The sequence below is a fragment of the Cololabis saira genome, chromosome 1 (assembly GCF_033807715.1).
Source record: "Cololabis saira isolate AMF1-May2022 chromosome 1, fColSai1.1, whole genome shotgun sequence".
Taxonomy (NCBI): Eukaryota; Metazoa; Chordata; class Actinopteri; order Beloniformes; family Belonidae; genus Cololabis; species Cololabis saira.
This window is the reverse complement of record NC_084587.1, coordinates 18,541,037-18,559,476: the sequence shown is the minus strand read 5'-3', so window position 1 is coordinate 18,559,476 and position 18,440 is coordinate 18,541,037. Positions and strand designations below refer to the sequence as shown.

The following is an 18,440-nucleotide window of genomic DNA, read 5'->3' as shown; positions in this document are numbered from 1 at the left end:
ACACCCAATTACAAAAGGTCACTTATGACGTGTGTCGTGACATGTTTTAATGTGAGGTGGAGGCTGGCACACCGAGCGTTGTCTGTTTGTGATGGCATCACCCGAGATGCATGTTGATACCAGGTGTAAACAGCCTCACTGAGGTGCTGAAGGCGAGTGTGAGTCCGTGACTCATGTATGATTTTAAAAAAAGTAAAAAGAAAAATGGTATCAATGATGCATTTTAAGGCCGAATATTGTGAAACATCATAAAAACTCTTAACCTACTCAAACAAACTGGCTCTTTTCTCAAGAATAATGTTTATTATGAGTCAGATTATCTCATCTCTTCTGTCACCTATGACGACCTGAACTCTGAGCTAAACTCACTAAAGTCACTCTGTCGCTTAAGAAGCTGTCTTTTTTATTTTTGCTCTCAGGGGGTGACTGTGCCACTTTGTTGAAGAACATCGGTGCTCTCCCCGTGGAGCTGGCAAGGATGTACTTTGCCGAGACCGTTTTGGCCCTGGAGTATCTGCACAACTACGGCATTGTTCACAGAGACCTCAAACCTGACAAGTGGGTGCATTCACCGCCGTCTTTATGCCAGAAAACTGTTCTGTCGTCGATATCGGGTCTGGTTCGTCATGCTTACATCGACCGGGAATTAAAAAAACATGCTTTTTCAGCTGATGGATTCAGAGTTTAATGTTTACTAAGTTGGTGCCAAATGAAAAATGCCAGAACTGCATCAGACAGACAGAACTAATGTTTAAGGCGGCGCTGCATGGAAGAGGACCCAGATACTGTAGCAGCTAGGGTTGCCACCCGTCCCGTAAAATACGGAATTGTCCTTTATTTGAGAAAAAAATGTTGCGTCCCGTATTGAACTAATACGGGACGCGATTTGTACCGTATTTTCAATAACTTTTACACCATATTCTAGTTGAATTATTGAAATAAATTAACTTTTACACCATATTCTAGTTGAATTATTGAAATAAATTAACTTTTACACCATATTCTAGTTGAATTATTGAAATAAATTAACTTTTACACCATATTCTAGTTGAATTATTGAAATAAATTAACTTTTACACCATATTCTAGTTGAATTATTGAAATAAGTTAACTTTTACACCATATTCTAGTTGAATTATTGAAATAAGTTAACTTTTACACCATATTCTAGTTGAATTATTGAAATAAATTAACTTTTACACCATATTCTAGTTGAATTATTGAAATAAATTAACTTTTACACCATATTCTTCACCTGTAGGCTATATTACATCTGGGCTGATGTGGACATACGTAGCATAGGAGGATATTTCAGTTGCTAGTATGGTTGTCTGTCTGTACAGTCATGCAAGTTCAATGCTATTAAAGCACTTTAAACTTTAAATCAAAGCATTTAGTTTTTTCATATAAAATAAACACATTTTTATTCAGTTTAAAAGTTTTGGGGCTTTTTTTTGGCTCCTGCGCTGCTGAAATCAGGGCGTCCCTTATTTCTATTTCTGAAAGGTGGCATCCCTAGTAGCAGCGTGCAGGAGACCGTCAAGTTTAAAAAAAAGCAAAACCACGAGTGCTGCGGGGCGGGAAATTCGACAAAGCCCGAATAAACAGGAACCCAGTCGGGGAGGGTGGAAAAACAGAGCTGAAATGGGTTTCAGAGATGAAACCCTGCCGCTGAAGACATGAAACTGGGTCGTGTATAAACTAAGCAGTTTCATCAGCCACAGCTCGAGGCCTCGATCACACACTGCTGCCTATAATCCCACCGGCACCTTCGGCAGGTGGGGGATACACAGGAGAGCGGCCCCCCCGGCCCCGGCTGGGACCCATGGGCGAAGGCCCAACCACTTAGTGCTCACTAACAAGCTAACAAGCCTCTCCCCCAGGGTTGGCTACAAGTGAAGGATCACAAGGAGGTTTCTGGGCAGATTACATCTCACCAAAGATGGCTTGAGAACGCCTTGGTGAGATCGATAAAGTGCAGGAAATAAATTCACAAGTTTGTATTCGTCTTGTCTTCCGTCTCAAGGGAACTGAGATGACTTTTGAGGTGAATTTGCACTTTGCAAAAAAAGGTGAATGAATGAATGTCCAAAAACAACAGTAGGTGGTTCCCTGAGCAGCTGGACTGAAATAGATATTCCACTCAGGAAATAATGGAGAACAGCAGGATTAAAAGGGGGAATGAATACAAGATTTACAGTCCAAAGATGGACACAAATGACTATGCTAACAGGTAAACAGGTAAATACTATCCTGAACTGGTACTTTAAATGTAATTATGAATGAATGAATGAATGAATGAAGTTTATTCAGTCATTGCAACACAAAACAACACCAAAAAAACACAGCATTAACTATTAAACCAAAAAAATGTGTTGAACAATAACTGAAAAGGCATAGGCAGAAGCAAACTGCTTATAAAAGCCTATCCTATATTAACAACTTTCTATTTTTGGCTACCAACTTCCAGAAAACCAAAAAGAGAATAGAAAAGCAAAAAAACAACAAAAGGCAAAGAAACAATAGAAAAGCAAAGAAACATTAACAGATGGTCAATTGCACTTATAAGCTTCAAAAATAGCTTTACAAACCATTTTCTTAAATACAACAAAAGAATGACATGTTTTTAAACATGTCATTCTAATTATCTTCATCTAATTATCTTCATAGCATCTTAGATGGAGCGGCCACCTTTCGCCCTAAGACACCTGGCATAAACTGCAGACTGTAAAAACAACGGACGAAGCATCAATCACGTGACCCACAGGTTACCAGCTGTTGCGAAGCCGATTTTTCCTGGTTTCCCGGGAAGCCAACAGGAACACACACACCTTATGTCAATCAAAGTCAGCTGTGGCTACCAACTCCTCCATCTGACCCCAGTTCATTTCTGCTCTGAGGTTGGACATCGTAACATGGGAGTCGATGGAGATTGACTCGCTTTTGCAGCCGCCCTCTAGCGGTTAGTCGAGGAACTGCAGCCAGTCTTTACTCCACATCGGCCTCAGCACGAAAGTTAAGACGCCCGACTCCAGCAGACCCCCATGATCTTATACGGGATGATGATCGGATGGCAAAGTGGAACATCATAACAACAGTATAATATATAATGATAATACAACAGTACGGTAGTTTAAATAGTTCCTCAGTGTTTCACTTTAGCTGCAGATAGGAGTGACGTAGCATTTTGAAAGTGACCCCATGCACAGTAGTGATCAGTTGTTTCCTCTTTGTCCAAAGTCTCCTGATCACCTCGATGGGACACATTAAACTCACGGACTTCGGTTTGTCCAAGATGGGTCTAATGAGCCTCACCACCAACCTGTATGAGGGACACATAGAGAAAGATGCCAGGGAGTTCCTGGACAAGCAGGTACGCCTTTTTTTAATGAAATCTTTCTAATAATTGCATTTTGTTCTTGCTTGTATATATCATGTGTACTTTTTTCCAGAGCTGCAAACAAGACAAACAAATATGCATGTCTGCAGGAGAAGAGCTAGAGGACAGTCACCATTCACACAGAGTTTAAAGCTCACTGCGCCTTGCTTGTTGCATAGTAGATATTTTGTTATTTTAGGTTTTTGGACGTTAATTGGAGTGTTTTTTGCCGCCACATGAAAAACGCCTCCAAAGGCTGTTGACAATTAGTTTGTGCTGCTGTTTGTCTGTAAGCTGGTGCCCCAACAGAGTCGTCTGTAGTGGTAGAAGCATCAGAGCCAGTGACTTTTAAAAGAAAAAATGAATAAATGGAATAAAGTGAACGATCTGATAAAGAAGGCTCTGCTCCGAGGACTGTTCTGGAGCTTCAAGGCTGATTGTATAAAGAAGGAGGCTCCATAAAAGAAGAAAATAAATAAAAATGTAAGAAAAACATAGCGAACAACCCAGAGCATCCTTCTTCATAACGCAGTGATTCAATAACAGGGTCTTCAGTCAAGGCTGCAACACAAATCGCTACAGGAGATCATTTGTCCCCACAGCTATAACCATCTATAAAGGCTCTTTGCAGAAACTTCAGTTCAAATCATTGAATTGAATTAAAGTTTAATTAGCAGTTGCATGAATGGTTTTTGTACAATGCAGAATTAGTTGAAGAAAAGACATGCAAAGTTGGTCGGCCAACTGCCATTTAAAAGGTCCTTTTTTTCTCCTTCATCCATGCGTGCGGTCCTGCTAAGTCATCCGGGAAAATCAATAATCCCCAAAGAAAGACACTGCAATTACAATGCTTCCTGTTTGGTCTGAAATGCTGAATCATTAATGCTCTCCATCTCCATAACAATCCCATTTTGCAGCCATAGTTGTTGTTTATGCTCTGAATTAAACTGTAATCAGTCAGCTTGGGCTGTGTGTCCTCTTGCTCTGCTGCGTGGAAGGAGGCGTCTGTTTGTCTGCTGGTAATCATCTCACATCTGCGGTTGGCACGGAGAACAGATTTGCTTTTCATCTCTTGAGCGGCGATTGTGATTAGGAGAGAAATTCTCATGCAGTCGGTGATAGTGTCGGCCGTGTAGGACAGCAGGCACAAGTACAGCCATTAACATAAATGCATACTGTTAGTATTCACTGCCTGGACTCTGAACCTGCACATAACCACCGACCAAAACCTGCGGTATGTTTTATAGTATTGAAACACAGCAGAGGGGTTTTCTTTTACAACTTTACTGAAGTGGAATCTAACCAAATACTTTCTACCTAATTGATAGATGTGTTGACCTCTTTGGTACTGATTGTGGTGATATTGACTTTCAAAAAACACAATCGTAAAAATATCATCAGTAATTTTTCTTCCAAAGTAACGCAAAGTAGCAATACCACCTCTGACCACATAGGGGCAGAAAATCACATGAAAGTTCTTGTGTCAGCCTCTGACATGAGACGCAACAAGCCTGCGCCTCTGGGGGCCCAAAGTGGTATTACAAAAGTTTCCAGACCATCTTCAATAGCATAATGTTTCCAAGGGCCCTTTCTTATTAAACGTCAACGTATGTAGACGAAGCACTGTTCCAGTTTTTAAAGATTGCATCTGACCATAGACTGTAAAAAACGATGGCCGAAGCATTAAAGGAGCATGAGGCAGGATTTATGAAAAAAATTCGTATACGTTTTAAGTTTTCTAGTAATAATGTCAGATGAAGCGTTCCAAACCAAAAAGAATGAGCCCTCTAGTGTATCTCTCCGTTGCCTTGAACAGGCTGTGTGCTGCAAAATGTGCTGCAATTCCGGGCCGGAATTTCCCACGCTGTCCTGCGGATGTGACGTCACATGACGCTGCATGTGCGTTCTCCCCGTTCTCCCGTGCCGGCTTCACTGTTGGCTGCAGTACCCCCGACGGCCGTCGTGGTGAAGGGTGGCGCTAGAGAGTCTCATTTCTTAAAAGGAGCCTCATGCCCCTTTAAGTCATGTGACCCATTGGTTTCTAAAGAGCGGTTTGAAGCCTCTTGTTGTTGGGAAGCTGACGGGAACACACCCAATGTATGTCAATCAAAGTTAGCTTTGGCTCCCAGCTCCTTCAGCCGATCCCCACCAAAGTATCTTAAGAGCTGCCGTCAGACGTTAGAGCCCAATATACCATTCAATATGACAGTCGCGTCGGGTCCGTACAGACAGCTTGTTGCTTTGCTAAGTGCTGAATCATGATAATTACCGATAAGGAAAGATAACAGCGACCCATTGGCTGAGCTGACTGTCAATCAATCATATTAGGAAGAAATGTAATGCTTTCTATAAATTCCTTTGGACTGGTACAAAGAAATCCACCCCCTTCATTGTTGTCATGGATTTGAAATCAAATGATTGAGACCAAAACCTTTTTATCTACCAGCCTGTAAATATGTTAATTTCAGCTCTAAAGTTGGACATTTTAACATGGAGGTCAGTGGAAATTGACTCGCTTTTGGACCCAGCCTCTAGCGGCCAGTCGAGGAACTGCGGCAAATCTTAGTACCACATGAGACTCAACTGGAAGTTAGATGGTCGGCGCTTGGTGACACAAATTCAATTCAATTCAGTTCAATTTTATTTATATAGTGTCTATTACAGGGGTCGGCAACCCAAAATGTTGAAAGAGCCGTATTGGACAAAAAACACAAAAAACAAATATATCTGGAGCCGCAAAAAGTTAAAAGTCTTGTATAAGCCTTAGAATGAAGGCAACACATGCTTCATGTATCTATATTAGTTATAACTGGGGGTAGATTTATTTTTCATTATGCAAGTCGAAATGTTGAAAAAAAAGTCTAAATTTCGAGAAAAAAAGTCGAAATGTCGAGATTAATGTTGAAGTACAATGTCGAGAAAAAAGTCAAAATGTCGAGAAAAAAGTCAAAATGTCGAAGAAATAGTAAAAATTTCGTGAAAAAAGTCGAAATGTCGAGATTAAAAAAGGAAAAGGGAAGAAAAAAAGAGAAAAAAAAGAAAAAAAAGAGAAGAAAAAAGGAAAGAAAAAAGAGAAAAAAAGGGAAAAAAAAGGAAAAAAAGGTCAAACATTTTTGAAAAAGCTCCAGGAGCCACTAGGACGGCATGCGGCTCAAGAGCCGCGGGTTGCCGACCCCCGGTCTATTACAACAGAAGTTGTCTCTAGGCGCTTTCCAGTCTCCGTAAGCGAGTGTATGAAAACTCATCCATCCACAGCTACTCTCTTGATGCCTCCTCACAGGTTTGCGGCACTCCAGAGTACATCGCCCCTGAGGTTATTCTGCGTCAAGGTTACGGGAAGCCCGTGGACTGGTGGGCCATGGGCATCATCCTCTACGAGTTCCTCGTAGGCTGTGTGCCTTTCTTTGGAGACACTCCTGAGGATCTGTTTGGACAAGTCATCACAGGTGTGTCTGAAATACAAACTTATATTTCTTGGTATTCTGAGAATTTATTTTTTAAAGTTTGGACTTGTCAGTAATTTATTACCTCAACCTTTGCTCTTTGTCTCGTGTCTCTGGAAGATGACATAGTGTGGCCAGAGGGTGATGAGGCTTTGCCCGCAGATGCCCAGGACCTCATCTCTGCTCTGCTGCAGACCAACCCTCTTCTGAGGCTGGGTACAGGTACCGCTTTACACGTCTCTTTGAGTTACGTGCAATGCATTCATGGGGAAAAAAAAACATAAAGGAAACAAAATATCAATAAATGTTTTAGATTTATCTGCTTTTTTGTTGAGTAATAAACTTAAAATCACCCCAAAAAGCTATTAAGATGAAAAAGGATAAATTATTTATTATTTTCAATATTTTAAGCATGATTTGAGCTATTTTTGTACATTTTTAGAGTTAAAGAAGGAAATGAGGGCCATTCAGTTTAACAGATATATTAAGTGAATGTCTGGAATTCCATTAGACGGGCTTGATGACCGTTCTGCTCTGCAGTGGAGTGATAACTGCAGAAATACCTTCATGAAAAAGTCCATCCATCCATTTTCCACCGCTTATCCAAGACCAAGTCACCGGGGGGAACAGCCTGCGCAGAAATCCCTACATCTTCCTCTTCCCACTCACGTCCTCTTTCTTAACCACAGATGCATTCCCGGGCCAACCGATAGATTATATCTCCTTCCAGCCTCCATCAGGCAGCCAATTAGACCAGAGGCCTATTGATCCCTGCTCACCCCCCTCCATGAATCATCATCTTATTGCGATGGAGGCATTTGATTGCTCAGTGATTCAGGAGCTGTTGGGGGGTTGTTCGCCCCTGGTGAGGTCTCTCAAGGTAAACCAGTTACCAGACAGACTTGTGACAGATTCACCAAGAAACCCAGATACCTCACCCTGGATTTTGGTTGCCAAGTCTTGCTCATATTGCTTGATGGTCAGGGCTTTTGTCCCAAAGGGTCTGATCTGACACAGGCAAACAGTGTAGTCTAGTGGCTACAGAGGTGGGCTTGGGTCTGGAGGACCCAGGTCCTTGAGCAAGGCCCTTAGCCCTAATTGCTCCCTGGGCGAAGTGGTGTGTTTTTTCTCTCAGATGTAAGTCGCTTTGGATAAAAGCGTCTGCTAAATGACAGTAGTAGTAGTAGTACATGCAACTCTCCCGTGGACCCCCCCCCCCCCTACCTGCAGAAAACCTTGTTAAGATCTCGTACTATGTGGATCTGACAGCAGAACAAATAGAAGTTTGGTGGTTTAAGGTGCGGCTGCTGGAAACTGGCTGTGTGGACGTGGAGAAGTCACCAGAAGAACAAGCTTTCCTGCACCCCGAGCTCAAAATTCAGCAGCATCACGTCGCATTTTGGAAACAAGTCCTACAGATTGATGATAGGAAGGAAGGAAGTTTCTTCTTTTCGAGTCCATTGCAATCTCAGATGTCGTTTTGCCAGTATCCGGCGCAGGTCACAGCTGTTGGGGTGGGTTCTGCCAGGTCCCGGGGGGCTGTACTGGGGGGCATCGTAACAGTCCAGTAGGTGGGACATTGTCTGTACTGCTCCACAACTGCATGTGTCTTCTGTCTGGTAGCTCCATGTTTTCATGAGTGCTTTGCATCTCCCCTGCTCCACTCGTAGGCAAGGCATAGCAAGTTTATTTGTATAGCACAATTCAACAGTTAATTCAAAGGGCTTTACATTAACATCAAAAGCAGCAAGACACGATTAAACAGTAAATAACAAATAAAATGAAATAAAATGATAAGAAAAGAGGTAAAATAATAAAAAGCACAAGTTGTTAAAAAGTAAGGGCAGTAGAGTACAGTAGGTAAGTATTTAATTTAAGAGTACGCTAATATTTTTAGCCCTGATTTAAAGGAGCTGACAGTTGGAGCAGACCTCAGGTCTACAGGAAGTTTGTTCCACCGGTGAGGAGCAGAATAACTGAACGCTGCCTCACCTTGCTTGGTTCTGGTTCTTGGGAACCACAACAAACCAGATCCAGATGAACCTCAGGGGTCTGGGAGCTTCATAGGGAACTAACAGATCAAGCATGTATTTTGGTCCAAGACCATTCAGGTCTTTGTAGACCAGCAGTAAGATTTTAAACTCTATCCTTTGACTCACTAGAAGCCAGTGTAGTGATTTCATGACCGGTGTAATATGGTCCAGTTTCCTGGTGTTTGTAAGGACTCTGGCGTAATCTGTTGAGGGTCTTCCAAATCGGCCATGGGAGATCGTGCTCGCTGGCGAGGATTTCCGTCGGGGTGATTCCTCCCTCCATCCAGTCATGGGCTCCTGTGTTGAGCTGGTTCCCTTCATCTTTCCAGATGTTGGTCCTTGTGGGCAATGCCAGCTAAGGCATAGAGGCACGGGGCTGGTATTGTCTTTAGGCATCCTGTGATGATGCGGCAGGTGTTGTTGAGGGCTGTGTCAACCAGTTTGGTGTGGCGGGTGCGGCTCCAGCTTGACCATGCATATTTGGCTGTGAAGAAGTACAGGGATAGGGAGGTTGCACGCATGGTTGATGGATCAGCGCCCCACTTTGAGTTTACCACAATCTAATCTAATCTAATGTTGTTGCGAGTGTTGTTCTTGGCTTTGGAGCTCTGAGGTTTTGAAAGAGAGTGTCCTCCTGTCGAGGGTGACTCCGACCTGGGATGGGGTTGGTTGTACAGTTTGTGGCCATCCCATGAGACGCGTTGTTCTTTTCCTGCGTCTCGATGTATGGCAGTTGAAAATAGGTCCTTCATTCACTCTCAAGTCACAAAAACAAACACCGTGACCAGGTGTGACCCAGATTTTACCAGCACAGTCGGATGAACTGGTTTCGCTGGTTAAAGATTGGGTCATGCTTTGTATTTTCTTTATGTCGAAGCGTCTGTGTCTTTGGAAAACAGCGTTTGGTTGGTTTCCGCCCCTTCCACCAGGTGGAGCGTTCGAGGTGAAGCAGCACTCGTTCTTCAGCGAGCTGGACTGGAACAGTCTGCTGAGGCAGAAGGCAGAGTTCGTCCCTCACCTGGAGTCGGAGGAGGACACCAGCTACTTCGACAGTATGCCTCTCTCCACTCGTGTGTCTGTAAACTGCAGCAGTGACATTAATAAGAGGTTTAAGGGTTGTGCAGTTATTTTCTAACACGGTTCCAATCGTTATCCCGGGATGACAGCTCTCCTCTCCCACACTCTCGTCTCCGGCAGCCCGCTCGGATCGTTATCACCACATCAATACCTACGAGGAGGACGACACCAATGACGACGAGCCGGTGGAGATCAGGCAGTTCTCCTCCTGCTCGCCTCGCTTCAGTAAGGTACGGCTTTGTCTCACCATGTTTCTCTCTTTTTTCTCCCCTCTCAACCCATCACTCAGACCCTCGCCTGGCACTCGAGATTATGTGACAGGATTAGACGAGGGAGGGAAGAGAGCGCTCACATAAAATGGGTCATGCTGCACTGAGTCTCCTGGAGGATGGACTCGGGTCTCGTACCTGCTGTTGATGAGGTCTAAGAGGGCCGTCTGATAGCTACAACATTCATCCTCATCCCTCTTGTCTCCAGTTTCTATTTTAGGACACGCAGAGCTCATGAACCCGTAAATTGGAATCCTAACACCATCTCTCGCTCAGCTGCCTGTGGATGTCTGTTATATGAAACGTGCATCCTTCATCCTTGCTTTCATATATAGTGTTAAAATAGTACCTCTCTTCTATACTTCAAAGCTGGTCTATGTAGCAATACCACTTCTGACCATAAGGGGGGGCATGTAGATCTGCCATGTTGACAAATAAGCCGCTGCCAGTACTAGACTGATTATTGAGACGGCCCGGCATGTCTTGTACTACCTACCTACTTATGTCACCAAGCAATATCTAGCTCCCGGGTCGTGTCGAAAAATGTGTTGCAGTTCCTTGACTGGCCACTAGAGGCTGGCTGCAAAAAAGAGTCAACTTCTATTGACTCCCAAAATGCCTTTAATTCTAAATATGTTTATTTATGCTCTAAAAATAACTTTAGAGCAGAAATAAGCATATTTAAAGGATAGTCAAAAAGTCGTTTGATTTACCAACCATGAAACATTGAGAGGTGTTTTTTTTTTTTTACCATGTCAGAAGAGTTTATATAGGGCATTGTTGTTTAATTTGTGTTTTTATATGTTATTATTGTCATGAAAAAGTGTCAAGAAAAACGCCTAACAAATAAAATGTATTGTTATTATTATATTATTATTATTACATTTATTTCCAATGTGATTGATTGACGGCTCAGCCAATAGCCAGCCGTTATCATCTCCTCGTTCGTAATCGTCATCGGGCCGCGCTTAGCGAAGCAACCAGCTGTCTGTACTAAAATTCTGCTGAAAACATCCGATGGCAGCTTTTGGAATATTTTACCGGGGTTCGGCCGAAAGAGCAAGGAAACAAAGTTAACTTTGATTGACATAAGCTGAGTGTGTTTCCATCGGCTTCCCAAGAGAACCGCTTTGAACCTGCTCTTCAGAAATCAATGGGTCACATGACTTTGTCCATTGTTTAACACAGTCTACGGTCTTACCCCAGCGGCCGACACACGAACTTTCTTGTGACAGGCTGCCCCCATGTGGTCAGAAATGCTATTTCTACATCAAGTACTTTTAATACAGTCCTCGTTCTATCTTTTACCTTCTAATTGTTTTTCACTTATGCTCAAGTTATTCAACCAACTTTGAGATGCAACTGGAGACGTTTAAAGAGTTAAATTACCGATTTTATTCAGTTTTGAAGCAAAAAGATCAAAGATCTGCCTCTTTCAGCTTCTTTCAGACAAAGTTTTGGAATTTATGAACATCTATTATTGAACGTGCCAAAAAGTTGACTCTTTAAATATGAAAAGGAACCACAAACAAATTCAGAGTCACAGAATGAGAAGTTGTTTGGTCAGCAGTGAATCCTCTGAGGTAAAGACTTACAGAAGAGCGGACGTGGAGCAGAAGTAAAGCTGAAGCAGCAGCTTCCCTGCTGTGTTTGTGAACCATTAATGCTGCAGACGTCGTTGGCGAGCTTCAGTAAATCCCTTCACTCCACTTCTCTGCTTGTCAGCGACGGATCCCAAGTATTGTAACATGAATTGTGTAGGGGTTTGATTGGGTGGATGACAGCTGCCCGGATTGTTCTGATGTCCTGGAAAGGGAAAACATCTCCAGATGTGGTTGATTCAGAGGCCGGGACGACCCTTTGGGATGTTTGGATTGGGATGTGGATTGATGGGGTCTGAGCTTCCCTGCACAGGCGCTACTTGTTCCTGTCTGTGTTATATTTTGTGTTTTTCTTACGTAAACCAGGTAGAAATTATGTTTCATCCTGTCAGTATTGTTTTCTCTCATTTGACTGCTGTTTTGGATAAATAAAATGTAGAAAGGTACGAAGCATAAAGTATCACATGCAGAGCTGATATCAGAAAACTACTGTTTAGAGACCTACTACCTGTGCAGCTACGTTCATGGAGGCCTGTTTGGCTTGTAACCTTAACACACACACGTAAACATCTTTTATATAGAGGCGCCTCATGAGTTTCATTGTTCTTTTTCCTCCAGCTGAGATCGTTGCGTGTTCATACTTTAGCTCATTTAGCCTCACCTCATGCACCCTTTTTTCACGGCTCGCTGCCAGGACTTATTTTCTAGACGAGCAAATGCTGAAATGTGATGATAAAACACACAAAGCAATGGCTCATTGGTGCTGAGGGATAAAAAGAAACCAATATTGTGACACTTATCATTTTCAAAGCATATTTAAAACCAAAGTGCTTCAAGAACAAAGATCGTTTATAGTATATTATGCATAATAAACTAATGGTGATAACATTTAATGCAACAATGATGCATAAAATAAAATGCTATGCAACTTTTTAAATCTATGTTTTGATGTATCAGGACATATTAAAAATATCATTTGATCAGGTTTTTTAATTAGATGCAGAAAACTTCAAATGAACGACAACAGACAACATCATCACCCTCCACAGCCGGGTTTAAGTTGCTTGTGGCGATGATCTGATGTGATTTTACTACCAATAAATACTTGCACCGTCTTCATTATTATACTGTCATAAACTACAGCATCTAACGTGTTCAATAAGACTTGAATAGGTTGAGATGTGACTCTTTTCTTCTTCTTTTTCCCCATTTATTCTGGGAATTACACATTCCCACCTTGAGTTGAACTTCTGAAATGTCTACTATCGGCTCCCTACAAGGTATTCCTTTTGGGAATAATCTTCCTGAACAGGAATTGTTTGGAAATTGCCCTGAAAACTCTTCCCAGACTGGTTGTTTTCACAAATACTGGAGCATCCTCGGTGCTCACCTGATGTCATTATTCAGTTATTTCAACTCGGGTTCATGAGTGTAGCTCAAGCAGCCTGTCAATGCACTGTAGCGCCATGTTTCCATGACAACCAGCCTGAAGTAAAGAGCTTAAAAGCATGGCAACACAGCTACATGTTTTGACCCAGGGTTGACTCTTTGTTTCTACCACTCCAGGTAAACTATGCAGTTTGGAAAATGAAGCGTGACCGTGGCCGGGAGTCATTTTTCTGCCACTGTTAGAGTTACTTTCTTCTGCCATGTTTGTTTGTGTGCTTCTTCACAACCTACACTGCATTTCCCAGAAGGCTTTGTGGCTCAAACATGTGAGGTGAATCCCTTGGTTGAGCTTTTACACCACAGAGACCACCTCATCAGAGGTGCCGCTGCCTCGGTTCACACTAGAGGACGGTTGCTGCGTTGTCTACGATCCAAATGAACCGCACTCATGCCGAAACTTCCTGTTGGCCAACCTAAATGGTGCTGGCGTGAAAAGACACCATAAGATCCTTGCTGATGTCTCTCCTCTTTGGCATTGTGTCAACACACCTGAACATTGCAGACCAGCACACGAGTGAGTCCGATGCTCTTTTAGAGGTATTAACACTTAAGAAGTGCGTTGGATTGGCAGCAGCGGGCTGTTTTTACCCTCTTAATTCCCAGGGAAGAAGTCATTTCTTTGTTTTTCACGCATTGCTTCAGCGTTTCTACTGAAGTTTTCTTTTTTTTATATATGTTTTTATTGGCAGATTGTTTCCACAATACAGAGCAAAACAGATGAACATACCTTTTTTTTTTCTCCCTCTCCCCATCCCTCCCCACATGGTTATCATCATTAAGTTTCCTTTGGGAATAGCAAAAACTAAATAAAAATAAACAAAAAATAAAACAAATAATAACAATAAATTAAAAAAAAAAATAGTAAATAAATAAAAATAAAAAGATACTAATACAGTGACATAAAAGTAGTAGTAGTGCAATGACTGTAAACTTAAATAAGAAAATAAAGTGAGAACGAAACCGAGATGGGTTATCTAGAGATTAATAATTATTTCTTTGATCAATAATTAGCAATTTCAGTAGAAGTAACTAGTTATACTAGTAAACACTTGAGTCGGAATGTTGTCATATATCACCTCCAGAGTTATATTACTGAAGTTTTCTCATATAACAAACATATTACCTCACTTTAAAACCAGTCAAGGACCTCATGTGTCCTTATATGTAAAATCTTATCACTAAAAGATTGTGTATTTTATTTTTCATGGCTGTGAATCAGTCTTCTAAAAATAACTGTCCTGCTGATTTTCATTTTAATAGAATTAAATCGTGGCAAATGAAATGCAGAAACTGCGACAGGCTGTTAGCGTTAAGACAGCTGGGTCTTCGGCCAGAATCTGGTTTCCATGGTGCGTCGATGAACATCCTGTAGGCTTCCATTAGTGCAGCTCGTCTCGTCGTCCTCCTACACATCACATTACTCTGCATGTAATGCGCGGCCTCAAGAATGTGTGCACATCTTTGTGACTATGTTAATGTCCCCATGAATACATGCTGAAGTTACCTCCTCCAGTTTAGTCAGTCACATTTGTCATGGTTTCCTTGTGACGCGTGATGCTGGAAATCGTGTGGTTCGGTCTGTTTACTCAACGAACACTTTAGCACGGCTCAGAAATCAGAGGCAGGAAGTTTGAGTTGAATTAACGGTAATACATCCACAGCATCACCCAAACCACTGGCGTTCTGATATTTGCTCCAGTTAGAAACGCCCAGATTATTATTATTATTATTATTATTATTATTATTATTATTATTATTATTATTATTATTATTATTATCACTTTTTTAAATTATTTATTATTATTATTGTTATTATAATTTTTTTCATCATCGTTATTATTATTATTATTATTATTAATAATATTAATATTATTGTTGTTGTTATTATTAATTAATTAATATTATTATTGTTGTTATTAATGTTGGGAGTTTGAGATGGTTGCTGTTTTCAACTTGATTGGATGTCAGTAACTGTTGCTTTATTAACACATTTTGTTTTTTAGATTAGGTAACTACACTAGGAACTAAAAATACAGAATATTTCTACGTTTCCCCCCCATAAAGAAATCTTGAATGATTAATGATCTGACTTCCCCTCTGCAGGTGTATAGCAGCATGGAGCATCTTTCACAGCTGGAGCAGAAAGCTACAAGCTCGGTGTCCCGGCGGGAGCACAAGGGGCCACGGGAGGACAAGGTGACCAAGAGGGAGAGCCTGGGCAGTTTCAGCATGAGGGACAAGAGCTGGAGGACCGGATCCCCTGAGATGTGAGTGGTGGTCCAGCTGTGCAGGGCCCGTTTTTAATGTCACGTCCTCGTTTCTTTGTGTGTAACAACGAGGTGGATGGCTGTTCTGATGTGATAACACTTGTTGAAGCCAAGAAGAGGATTATCTAAAGTTGTCTTCTGCCTAACTGGCATTAAAGGCTTGAAATATTGTGGCCATAAGCTGGAAAACACACCTACACTTTCATTTTAGATGACCAAGCTCCAACCTTTCCCTGGTATTTCATGTTTCAGAGACACCCAATATTTCATTTGCTTTCAGGATGGGCTGTGAATAATGCAAAAAGCTGCTTTTGAATTTCATTTATTCCGTGTGAAATTGGTGGTTTGATCCCGGGCGAGCCCGTGATGCTGAGACTTAGTGCATCTGCGGATATTAACAGGCACGACACCGGCTGTGAAAGAAAAACACGTGACGGACTTCACTGAGAATCAAAGAGAGCTGTTTTTAGTTTGCATCAAAGGTTCGAGATCTCGGTCGGCGTCCAAAAAATTCACTAGATTTGTGAGTAAAGTCGTAGTCTGCTACCTGTGCAGTCCACATGATTAATTTATTTTCTTACTTGAAATCGGTTGCCAGTTTCATCGGAGATGTTATTTAACAAAAGCCCCAGATGCGTCACCTTGTCTGTTTCACCTCCGTCGTCATTCGTCTATTTATTCAAGCCACTGTTGGATGGGTATCAATGAAAAAGCTCTTCAGATGTCGAGTTAAAATAACTTTGATGAGCCTGGAGCTTTCTGTCTAGTGCCGTCTGCTGGTCGCAGTTTGAAGCTGGATTATAAATAATAACGGAACGTTGCCAGTACTACAGAGGCGTGACTTTCCCATCAACCCGTCAGTCTGTTTGCTGCTAATTAATAGATGTTTTCATGCAGATCCACCAAAATCATTTCCACTTGAGATCATTACGGGTGAAATGATAGTTTGATGTATCTGGTGAGCTTGTGTTTGTGGCCTGCGTGCAGCACTAAGAGCTTCACACTGCAAAAGGCCGGCAACAGTATAAAAAGGAGCATCGAGGCCCCAAAAGTGTTAAAGAGTTGGTTCTGATGAACGAAAAACAGCAATTCAAGGAAATGAAATGCTGAGGAAATAACTGCGGAGACACTTTGGCGTATAGATGTTGTAGAGACTAGGGATGGGCGGTATGGACTAAAAAATGTATCACGATAATTTCTGGCATTTATCCCGATAACGATAAAAAAAAAAAAATACCAATTCAACTCCACCTTTGTAACTATAAATCTATCACCACATTCAGTCTTTGGAGCCAAATCACTGCTCTAAAAGATACTAAACTACACCAATGGGAATTTATCTTTCTTTCTTTCTTTCTTTCTTTCTTTCTTTCTTTCTTTCTTTCTTTCTTTCTTTCTTTCTTTCTTTCTTTCTTTCTTTCTTTCTTTCTTTCTTTCTTTCTTTCTTTCTTTCAGGCTCATTTCCTTCCTTCCTTCCTTCCTTTTTCCCTGCCTCTTTTCTCCCTTCCTTCCTCCTTTCCTTGTTTTCTCCCTTCCTTCTCCCGTTTCCTTCCTTCCTTCCTTCCTTCCTTCCTTCCTTCCTTCCTTCCTTCCTTCCTTCCTTCCTTCCTTCCTTCCTTCCTTCCTTCCTTCCTTCCTTCCTTCCTTCCTTCCTTATTTCCTTCCTTCCTTCCTTCCTTCTTTCCTCCTGCTCCTTCCTTCCTTCCTTCCTTCCTTCCTTCTTTTTTCCTTTCCTTCCTCCTTTCCTTCCTTCCTTCCTTCCTTCCTTCCTTCCTTCCTTCCTTCCTTCCTTCCTTCCTTCCTTCCTTCCTTCCTTCCTTCCTTCCTTCCTTCCTTCCGTCCTTCCTTCCTTACTTCCTTCCTTCTTTCCTCCTGCTCTTTCCTTCCTTCCTTCCTTCCTTCCTTCCTTCCTTCCTTCCTTCCTTCCTTCCTTCCTTCCTTCCTTCCTTCCTTCCTTCCTTCCTTCCTTCCTTCCTTCCTTCCTTCCTTCCTTCCTTCCTTCCTTCACGTACGTTGTGCGTGGATTTAACACAGAACTATAAATCAGTTTTACACAAAAACGTCATCAACGGGAATTTATCGTTTTTATCGTGAGATGAGAAATTCTTATCGTGACGGTTTATCGTGAACGGTAAAATATCGCCCATTCCTAGTAGAGACGTAGCGGCCCCAAGACTTTTCACCATTTGAAACCTTGAGTTCTTCTCCTGCAGGAAGCGGCTGTCTTGCTCAGAGTCCCTGTACAGCGAAGGAGATGCCAGTCCTCCTCTCGGTGCCAGGCGCCGCTTCTCAGCCCTGATGGACACCCATCGCTTCGCCTCGCCTCTGGAAGGAGAGCCGGAGTTCCTGTTCCGCCAGAACCCCTTGAAGGTCCGGGGAACGTCGCTGGACGGCAGCGGCGTCCCCTCGCCGAGCCTCCTGGAGCAACGGGCCAGTCTGAGGGAGGTCAACGGGGCAGGTGTGTTGGCAGCAGTGGTGGACAGTAACGGAGTAAATTTACTTGAGTACTGTACTTAAGTACATATCCAGAGGATTTGTACTTTACTTGAGTATTAGATTTCTTCGGTACTTATTACTCTTACTTGAATACATTTCCAAGACAAATATTTTTACTTTTACTCGAGTACATTTCTAGGAAGGCTGAAAAGTACTCGTTACTTTCAGGTCTGCTCTTTTTTCTTCTTCCCTAAAATCCTATAGGACACAAGCTGTTTTTGTCAAAGGAGGAGACCTATCACAGTGCACGCTCTCCACTGGGATGTACGTAAAGCGGAAATACGTCAAGCCTCCTCAAAACGATACCGCCAAAGTAGCCTGCGTTTGTCAAGACAGAGCCGCAACAAGTCAAGACATAGCCGCAACAAGTCAAGACATAGCTGCAACAATGGCTACGCCTGCGTCAGGAGAAGAAAGACAATCCGC

At 42.2% G+C, this 18,440-nt stretch overlaps 1 protein-coding gene across 3 annotated transcripts in view; it reads left to right on the top strand.

Annotated features, from left to right (window-relative positions):
* Positions 1–18,440, top strand: part of mast1a (microtubule associated serine/threonine kinase 1a) — a 130,909-nt gene that overhangs the window by 99,582 nt on the left and 12,887 nt on the right. For all 3 annotated transcript variants that reach the window (XM_061716652.1, XM_061716644.1, XM_061716661.1), the window contains 8 exons: positions 420–558; positions 3,241–3,373; positions 6,660–6,825; positions 6,943–7,044; positions 9,785–9,907; positions 10,053–10,162; positions 15,355–15,518; positions 17,732–17,976. In XM_061716652.1, the coding sequence (XP_061572636.1) occupies positions 420–558; positions 3,241–3,373; positions 6,660–6,825; positions 6,943–7,044; positions 9,785–9,907; positions 10,053–10,162; positions 15,355–15,518; positions 17,732–17,976 (1,182 nt within the window). The remainder of the gene's footprint in view (positions 1–419; positions 559–3,240; positions 3,374–6,659; positions 6,826–6,942; positions 7,045–9,784; positions 9,908–10,052; positions 10,163–15,354; positions 15,519–17,731; positions 17,977–18,440) is intronic.